The sequence below is a fragment of the Triticum dicoccoides genome, chromosome 2B (assembly GCF_002162155.2).
Source record: "Triticum dicoccoides isolate Atlit2015 ecotype Zavitan chromosome 2B, WEW_v2.0, whole genome shotgun sequence".
Classification (NCBI taxonomy): domain Eukaryota; kingdom Viridiplantae; phylum Streptophyta; class Magnoliopsida; order Poales; family Poaceae; genus Triticum; species Triticum dicoccoides.
The window spans coordinates 269,031,313-269,041,124 of record NC_041383.1 but is presented as its reverse complement, the minus strand read 5'-3'; the positions used below and the strand labels follow the sequence as shown (position 1 = coordinate 269,041,124).

The 9,812-nt window shown below is 42.0% G+C and overlaps 1 protein-coding gene across 1 annotated transcript; it reads right to left on the bottom strand.

Moving 5' to 3' along the window:
* Positions 1 to 439: 439 nt before the first annotated feature.
* LOC119363471 (abnormal spindle-like microcephaly-associated protein homolog) lies at positions 440 to 8,785 on the bottom strand. The gene is made up of 19 exons (XM_037628831.1): positions 7,961 to 8,785; positions 6,973 to 7,441; positions 6,789 to 6,871; positions 6,513 to 6,626; positions 6,248 to 6,436; positions 5,682 to 5,747; positions 5,122 to 5,178; positions 4,693 to 4,806; positions 4,467 to 4,583; positions 4,291 to 4,398; positions 4,070 to 4,217; positions 3,559 to 3,738; positions 2,661 to 3,473; positions 2,356 to 2,597; positions 2,150 to 2,278; positions 1,789 to 1,978; positions 1,373 to 1,598; positions 855 to 1,010; positions 440 to 732 (listed from the first exon to the last, which is right to left on the bottom strand). The coding sequence occupies exons 1-19, from the start codon at positions 8,657 to 8,659 to the stop codon at positions 645 to 647; spliced, it is 4,188 nt and encodes a 1,395-aa protein (XP_037484728.1). The 5' UTR covers positions 8,660 to 8,785; the 3' UTR covers positions 440 to 644.
* Between the last annotated feature and the right edge of the window lie 1,027 nt (positions 8,786 to 9,812).

Genomic DNA, 9,812 nt, shown 5'->3' with positions numbered 1-9,812 from the left:
ATCAAATTTTAAGGAAGGGCCAAATAAGCAATTCTCTCTAAATTAATCTGTAATATATGTTTTTGTGACTTAAAATTATACCACCAAAAACTTCTTTTCAATATGAATTCAACGGTCTAATTTTTATCACATATAGTCCACATTTGGTTGGTCTAATTTATGGGCAAAGTTAAATTTTAAGGTGCATGCACGCTTATTCATTGTAATGAAGGGAGTACAAGTACAATACTTATCATATTTGATTCGAAAAAGGTTTTCAGTATTTTTTGACTTTTATGCAGTTACTAAATTATTTTGCGCATATAGGGTGTGCTAGCACCCCGAGAGCCATAAGATGTTGTCAAGCTTTCATGCCAGAATAGCTTACACTGAAATCGCAAGTCGGTTTCTCGCTTCTGCCTCCGATCACTAGTCGTAACAGGATAAACGCAACACAACGAAGAAAACGTAAACAAAATAGAGTGGAGCAGGTAAGGTCAAACAAACCATTGTCACATACATCAAGCTGATGCTCCGTTCCACAACCACATACTACCACGACTGACGCGCACACAGCAAGTTCCATCACGCCTGTCCAACCTTTGGACTACAATCACTTCCGGTCTCAGAAACCAACCAAGGGCTACAAACCACATCGCATGCCATTATTTATCGGTGAGAAGATGGTAGAGGGCCGCAGCCTCCCCGAGCCGCCGCAAATTGTCCTCCTTACGAGCTTCGGTGTGACCATTTCTTGCAGAGACAAGACAAGCCAAGCCGTTAGTCAAGCCAGTGAATCAAAAAACAGTCTGGTCCAGTTAGCCATACTCTGTTTCACTAGTACTTTTCCAAGGATGTTACTGCTCTTTCTTTACCTCTTGTCGAGCTCCACCTTCTTCTCAAGGCCTCGCACCATACTGGCCAGCCTTCTTATGTGGTGCCCCAGGGCCCCGGCGAATCCACGCCCTTCTTCCGACTCACACAGCTTCTTCAGAATTTCACATGCGATGAAAAACATGTCCGTTTTGTTCCTGAGGGCAACGACAGAGAACATATCATCTCAGGAATTACAGGCTCACAAATCAGAACAAAAGGACGACTGAAGTTCAAATTTCAAAACTGTACGAGTTCTCAATCTCGCAGGTTGAAGGTGAACACCTGGCTTTGGGAAGACAGAGGCTGCAGTGACAAACTACTTAAACATAGGGAAATTTTATAATGGAACACTAGCTTCAGTGGAGCCTCTGTTTTGAGTATGTAAAAAATGCGCTGGCACGGTCCTTATTGTGTAATCATGTCATGTGAATGAGCAAGCATAACTACCAGGAAGACCAAAATGATACTTAGGAGTTAAGAGTAGTCAAAAAATGAACTCAATACTGAGAGAAATTACCGCAGCAGCTCCTGGAAAATAGTGTTAACCAATTGTGGATTGTTAGCTAATACCGGTCGAACATTTGGGAATCGTGCAATGTTCTGCAGTGTATAGAGTACTTGCTTCAAGACTTCCTGGTCAGGGATCCCACGGTTAAGTTGAGGGATTTGCTTCAGCAGAATGTCTACAGCACCGGCATCAACAAGTGTCGCACAACACTTCTCAGAAAGCTCTGTAGCAATACCTGGAGGAGAAACGGTACAGATATAGTAAGCCGCAGGACTCCGGAAGCAAGTGCCCAGTAAAGGATCAGAAAACACTACAGTCCTAAGGATGTCAAGGAAGTCAATATGAAACAAAGAACACAACAACACTGACATGAAACCAGGCTAGAGAAATACTCCAAAAGGTAGTCTTAAAGAATATATATTTACTTAGTATCGTGCAAGTTTGTCGAATGCTGCTGATGCTTCTACATCCAGTGATTTGTGACAGCGCAGCAATTAGTCTATTGATCAGGCGCATGTCATCATCAACTTGTGCAGAAGCCTTCTGAATTCTAGACCTTATGTCAACAACTTCTTGCTTTGAAGCTTTCCTCACAAGGTATGCTTTGACAAATGACTGCAAAATTCAAGTGGTAGAATGTCATGTGAAAGAAAATGTACCATTGCACCCTGAGACAAGTTCTTGAAGAAACTGGAATATCATATGAAGAAAAAACTTGAATCGTTTTTGAAAAGAAAAGGAAGTGTACTCATGTAAGAAATCATATGGTTGGATGTTGGTCATGACCTGAATAATAGTTATAGACTTCCTTTTTCTAATAGCAAACTGTCGTGCTATCCAACCACGAACATGGGATTGAATAGTAGTCACAGCTCTTTTCCTTGATTCAAGAAACATAACATTTCTCCACCATCTCTGCAAATAGACTGATAATATGTACCTTCCCTCCCGTTACAATCCAACTAGAAAGTAGCAAAAAATAGCACACATACTTGAATGACATGGATGCAGCAGGTAATTCGTTTGGCTTGTTTCCGAGCCAACCAACCACGAACTGAGGATTGAATTGAGATAGCTGATAGTCTCATAGACTGGTGCAATAGGACCTTCCTCCACCATCTTTGTAGCCTTAAGGCTGAGTACAACACAATTTTGAGTTCAATACTCTGATAAGATCTTTTATGCTGACTTTGGTCAAGGCTAACAAGGCTAGTGTAGGTTTGCAGTGAAGAACCTGCATGAGTAATGTGGGTCAGTAGCCAACAAGAATGCACCAAAAGCAAGAATGCATACTAACCTAATAGTCGCTTTCTAGCGAAACATCCTCTGGCAATACGTTGAATGTCTAGTGCAGCATTGTGATACCGCTGAAAGGCCCAACTGCACAAGTTGTGTCTGGCTACAGATTGGATTACAGTGATAGCTTCAACTTGCTTTGTGAAACACATCCGCATGGTGAAACCACGCCAGTGGCTCTGGATTTTGGTTGCAGCAGATATTCTTTCAGATCTATTGTGTACAAATCTTCTATATGCAAATTGTATCTTTTGAACAGCCACTGTGTCTTTGCGAAGTGAGAAATCGAGCTGGGCAGATACAGGTTGTTCATGCTGGAATGAAGCTCCACAAGATATATTGCTTCTACAGTCCACATCATCCTCGCACGCAAGTTTAGTGGCTGATGCTATGCTGGCAGTCTCAATCTCACATGGGTGATGGCTGACGGAGTTTACAGAGTCACTCTTAATGATACTCTGATGAGGACTAGGAAAAGTTACATAGTTGCTGTTTTTGACATGAAGCTGCAGAATAGTGACTGTATCTATATGGTTACTCTCATCAAGGCATTGAGGGGCAGCAGAAGCTATCGAGGTACCCAAATCCTTGCAAGGTGTTGTTTCATGCTCACCATCGCACATTTCTATGCAATCAGTTTTCGGTGAAGCTGTAGTTTCCAAGAACCCATGGCTTTCAAAAGGCTCGATGTTCTCAGATTTCTTTCTTTCCCCAATCCAAATCCTTACAGCCTGCTGAATCACAATGGCAGATCTTCTCATTCGCACAAATCTATGCCTTTCTAATATGGAAATTAACCATCCATTATAGCTGCCTGGAAAGAAATGGACAGCTGGATATTAACAAGTATGGTGCGATTTCAGTGCATGAATAAGGAGCAATTAGTAAGGGAAACGTACCATGTGCTCGCACGTGGGTAGAGAAGGCGGCAGTTAGACAGCGCGATTTCCTTATCATGATAACAGATGACCAAGCTCTTATAGCACCTTGCAGGATAGATATTGACTTCCTAAGCTTATGATATCTGTTCTTTGCAATTATCCGTCTGATTTGAGCTTGTATAATTGTAGCAGCCTTCTCTGGGGAAATAGTAACATGACATTCAGTCATTCACTAGTTTGCAGAGAATCTTATGTTGCCAACAAAGCTAGAAACCATCAAACTATGGAAACCTCACAGGTACTCCCTCCGTTCCAAAATAGATGATCCAACTTTGTACTAACTTTAATACAAAGTTGGTCATCTATTTTGGAACGGAGGGAGTATTTTTTAGCAGCAGAAAATAATGGCTAATGCATATTAAAGTATTTGTGAACAGCACTAGATAGGCATCAGAGCCTTAAAAAGTGGCAGTTTTCATCTTGTTCAATGTAAAAACAGGACAACCAGATGAAGTGATAAAGGACAAACCCTGGCTAGTGCGTGAATCATCTGTGTTATCTGTCTGAGGAGATTGATACTTCACATCATTCTTTCCCGGAGATTTAAGCCTAGCAGAAACTCTATTCTCCAGGCTTTGGCAGTCCAATCTCGTACTGATCAAATTCCGTAGTTGTCCCTATACAAATCAAGTAAGGTATTGTATGCATGCTGAACAGAAATGAAAGGAGAGAAATGTGAAAGAAAGATACCAATCTTTTATCATTAGTCAGATGTGAACAAAGGAATGCAATCAAAATTATTGCACCCTTTTCATCGAATAATACATCATTGGCTAAGATGCCACTAGCTGGAAAATCCTGCACATTGCAGAAAAAGCATGAGAAACATATACCTCCCAAAATCCAAATAAATAAGATCCTACCACCTGAAGAAAGTCTCCAAGAACTTCTCCTAGTTTGCTTGATGGACAGCTGGTGATAGCAGTGGAAGTCTCTTGTTCATGGCAACTGAACAATTCCTTTCGACAATCAGAAAATGTTTCCTGACAATCAACACAAAGGAAAATTAGCACGTAAGATAAAAAAATGAACAAAAAAGATGGAAGAAACTAACAATGAAGAGGGAAAACTTTGATGGAAGTTAAAGACAACCTTTAGGGGACACCTATGAATGCCAATGTTCAGATAGTGATTTATGAAGTATTTCAGTGCTTTCCTGTCAATCTGAGAACTTTCCACACTTAAGCCATATTTTGCACACACCACCTGTAAAAATACCAAGGAAAATATGTGTAGAAATTACACAAATAAATACCTTACAGCCAAACATGTTGTAAGGTTAAAACTTAACACCGTACAGGTTGAAGAAATAATAAGCTCAAGAGGACCCATAATTTGGTGGTAATGAAAGTACAAAACTCTAAAACGTTCAAAAAAATAGTACAAAACTCTAAAATGAAATGTGTACAGACCATTACAAATGCCACACTCTGATCTCTGTATCTCTTGATCATGGTGATTTGCCAGACTTATACATTTGAACAAGTAGAAAACATAAAGAAGTGAAAAATCAACACCTACCTGAATCCAATCGTAAAGCAAGGCCATGTGCGACTTGGTCACAGACATTGGTTGTTCCTGACATGAAAGAAGTAGAGCCCCTTACGAAAACAATAAACTAATAGTATCCCCTATTAAAATCACAAAACCAGAAGCAGACTTATACGGCTGCTTTATCATGGAATTCTGATCTTTTACTTGAGAAATAATACAGTTACTGCAAAGCACATATGTCTTGTCCCATATCTGCCAGCAACCCATAGTTCTGGCTGTTTAGTGTTGAAACTTCAATGTGAAGTGCAGTGGAACAGAGTAAAAAATAATTTTGTTACTGCAGGCAGTAGTTTAGTGAGAGACAGAGACCTTTTTTTAGAACGATTACACAAGTAGCCATATGATTCAGTGGTAGTTTAATGGAAGCAAGAACCAGAATAAAACACTGTCCAGTAATGATAAATTTACTTCAGGAATGCACCTTGCAATCTTGTGTAACAGGGTGCTACTTAATACTTATGTCTAAGTGGAGTACAAAAGATTAGGGGGGATAGCTAAATTTGATCTTCTGAATACAAGAAACTTACCACCGCCGATGCATTTAACCTGGATAGTTCACGAGCTAGTGAAGTTTTATTTACTAGCAAGGGTAACTGCACAAGAGCACAAGGTTATATTTTGAAGAACGTCATGCTACAGATAATTTATGCACTATTTGCAACATAACTATTTCTTACGAGTTATATTGTGCAACAAGTTAGTCTACACAGTGCAGTGCAACATATGGAAAAAATTGATAAGAATTGATAACTTGGATAAGAATTATATAAGAATTTAGTTTGGATAAGAATTGATAGTAAGACAGAAGGACCAAAAGCCTAAAGAATACAGTTTCTCACTAAGTAGAAATTCGCTGCTGCAACCCTTCTGACTTAGGCAAGTAGAGTAACAGTCATCAGATACTATTTAGACTGGGGGAAGAATTTAGTGCTGAGAAGTACAACATATCCCCACTGTACCTATGAAGTGAGCGAGAAAACAAAACTGAACATTGAATAATCCATTATCTTTATTCTTTAATACAAATTAAAGGTGTGTTATAACATTATAAAACATTGACTGGGGTAACGTGATACTGAATATTTAGATTAACCTGCATATGAATGAACATATTCCATAGCAACGAAAGAATTAGTTCCTTGTCGCCATTAGCAATATCTTCTGCTGAAATTGTGACTCCATCTATATCAGATATTGGAACTCCAGCTTGCTTGATATACTGGATAGCCATGGTGCAATTGTGCAATTTCTTTTTATGTGTATCTGATGGAGCAATCACTTTCTGAAATAAAACATGATGCCTCCGTAAATCCAATGACAATAATCATCCGGCTAGTGTGGGGCAAGTAAATACATACCAAAATAATCGATGCATCAGAAAGCAGGAGCTGAACAACTCTACAAAGAATTATGCCATCATGGAGATCTTCAAATAAGTTTCCTATAGTGAAATCATACTCCGACAGCGCAAGCTGGTAAGGAAACATAATTAGAGAAATTCACCAAATATTCAAAGGAAACTTATAGCCAAAATATAAAATGTCAAAAATCAGCAATATGTTGCATGGTTATTGTTCTTTTGGGATCATTTATTGCACAATTTTAGAGCACGGTCGCGCTATCTATCACCATACCTGTTGATAATTTAGTTTGTAGCGCATGGTTGACAGATGCATCAGGAGATCACCTTCTCCATGCATGGCCTCAGCCAAAGACTCTACAATTCAGGAACAGGTAAAAGAAGTCACAGTCCATTGAATAAAATAGATGCAAGTTCACAAATAAAATAAACCAGAATTAGATGGATTTGCTACTTACGATGGATAACCTGCTGGCTAGATTTTATGTTGGCTCGGTGACAAAACAATGGAGGGGATCCACCGTCAAGGCTATCGATTCCAAATTTGAGAGGTAGGGCTCTTTCCATTTTCGCCCTATCTAGAGCAGCGACGAGCAGAAACATTCTTTTCAGTATAATGTTGCCCAATGCTTCAGTATAATCTGTTCTGTGGAGCCCGTCTACAACCTTATTGTAAGCAAAAGTTGTTGGAGCCACGTTTTGACCAAACAACTGCTTCTCCAGAATAAGTTTCAGAAAGAAAACCTCCTTGTCCTGTTTCCACGATCCACTCTGTAGCAAGCAATCGCCCCCAAGGACAATGTGCAAGCCTATCCTGAGCCACTCTGGATTGTAACACAAGAAAACTCTAGTTGCGTTCTCTTTCAGCCTAAGATCGGTAACAATTGGGCAATTGGCTTTCATCTTCAGTCTTCTCTCGTCAATGTTCTGCAAAAGAAGAAACATTACTGCTTAGAGTATCTTATTAATGATGCTGCCGACTGAAGTCAGCTGAAAATTTCGCTGTTTAAGATATTCTAGCTGTAGTAAATTTTAGAGATGCAAAATCACAGTGTCAGATTACCAACAGTAAAGAGCTGTGCAACATCCCAAGTCCCAACATACAGCATGATATGTCCACCCCACCCAAATATTTTTCTGTTACCCGTATGTTGTTTTCAAAGAGGATTCCACACTGTCCACTATCACCTATGTGCTGCAAATGACAACTCTTACCATGTCATTAAATTAAGATCAACCCCAACAGGCCAACAGTACAGCCTAACCGTGTATGAACTGGGGGTGAGGGGCACGCCAGGTAATTCAACTAACTTTATTTGCGTACCAATACGCCTGAAACGCCGATGGTTGAACGAATGTTGAAACTGGGGTGGAAGGAGCATTTAGTCTAAAAAATCCAATCCCTTAGCTCGTACAGTAGAATAAAAGCCGTAGAAAAATCCTCACCTTACAAATTTGGCACATCATGACGAGCACCTCCTCGCACGCCTCCGTGCTCATGTACTTGCCCATCCTCTGCTTCACATCCTCCAAGCTGCACACCTCCCTCAGGGACTCCCTTAACACGGCCACCATGGCAGGTGTCATCGCCTTCCTCATCTCCCCGTAGCGGTCCCTGCCGCGGTGCCGCTTCGGGCTGCTGCCCCGCGCGCGCTCCCCGTCGAGCCTGTCGCGCTTGCCCGCAGCAGAGACGTGTGTGGCCGTGGCGGTTGCAGCGGGGGAGCAGCCGCAGGCGGAGGGGTCGCGGAGTAGGAGGGAGAGCCATGACGAGGCGGAGGCGGCGAAGGCGCGGAGTGCACGCTCGCGGCCGGACTCGGCGCGGTGGGCGGAGCGCGACTGGTCGAGTTCGAGGGCGCGGAGGCGGCGGGCGAGGGGCGTCGGGGTCGCCGCGCCGGCGAGGGCCGTCCTGAGGCCGATGGGCGTCGGGGTCGCCGCGCCGGCGAGGGCCTTCCTGCGGCCGATGGGCGTCGGGGTCGCAGCGCCGGCGAGGGGCCTCCTGCGGACCAGGGGTCTCGGGGTGGGGACAGGGAGTGGTGTTTTGGAGGCGGTGAAGAAGAGCGGGGAGGGAGAGTTGGGGTTAGGTTTTGGGGTGCCGAGGTTGGAGACGTCGCGGAAGGGGGGGTCGGTGAGCTCGCAGCGGTTCATGGCGACGGAGGAAGGAAGACGTTCTAGAAGATTCTGGAGCAGGTGGGTAGGGCTTCCATGGGATCTGGTAGGAGCGGGGATTGTGGTAGGAGTTGGGGTATTTGGGGTTTTTGAGCGGGAAGTTATTGGTGGACCACGAACGGTCGCATTTCGAAATGAACGCTCATCTGCTCAATCTGTACGGAGACCCGGCCTGGATGTTCAAAGTTACAACAACCCTAGCGCTTTGTTTGGAGAACGCTGCTACACACACGGTAGAATCTGAACGATTTGTGCACGGTACAGCGCATCAACCGTCCATGCATAGGTTTTTTTTTTAAAGCCGTCTATGCATAGAGAAAAACTGACTATCACCATTCAATCCTCTATCATCCACAGCTCCACCAGATAAAGGTCATGTTCGGCTATCCACCAGCTCCGTGAAATTATAGGATCTGCGAAGCACCTATTTTCCAGCTTCATTATTTTAGCCTGCAGTTCCGCCAACTCCACGAGCTGAGTCTGGAGCAGAGGGACTCCGAACACGGCCGAAGTCGTTCACATAGTAGTTTCGTTGTTTGGATGTTCGTACTAGGGATTGGACTGGAGCTCCAATCCAATGAGAAAACTGAAAATGGCACAAATACAAATTCGTCGGTTTGCTTGTTCACTAAATTGACCCTTCAAATATCTTTGAGGTTACAATGTCAAATTTTGTTTGGATGACAAACTTTGGAATTGCAATAGCTATATTACAAAGAAGATTATACCTTGTTCTACATGACTAAAAAATGAAATCGTCTCACATGTGACTGTAAAATGGAGTGAATATATAGTAGTGCAAAGAATAAATATTCTAGAAATGAATCACAACAGCACTAATGGTCACATAAGAACAATATTCTCTTATAATAACATTAACACAAATTGTAGACAATAACGAACAATACATACACTCAAATATGATACTAGTTCCAAACTGTGCACACCACTAGTTCATAGGTACATAGACTCAAAAAATGATAGTTCCAAACAATATTTCAGCATCAAATATTCATCGATACAACAAATATGATAGACTCAACACATGTACTTATGATAGTTCATAGATATTCCAAACAATATGACAATTCCAAACAGTACACGGACTTGAATATGATAGTTCCAAATAGTA

Excerpts from the sequence above, each read along its gene's own strand:
- LOC119363471 (XM_037628831.1), bottom strand. The coding sequence starts at position 8,659 with ATGAACCGCTGCGAGCTCACCGACCCCCCCTTCCGCGACGTCTCCAAC. Across the intron at positions 4,584-4,692 it reads TTCATAGGTGTCCCCTAAAG|GAAACATTTTCTGATTGTCG; the intron begins GTTGTCTTTAAC and ends GTTGATTGTCAG. Across the intron at positions 1,599-1,788 it reads ACAAACTTGCACGATACTAA|GTATTGCTACAGAGCTTTCT; the intron begins GTAAATATATAT and ends TTTCTCCTCCAG.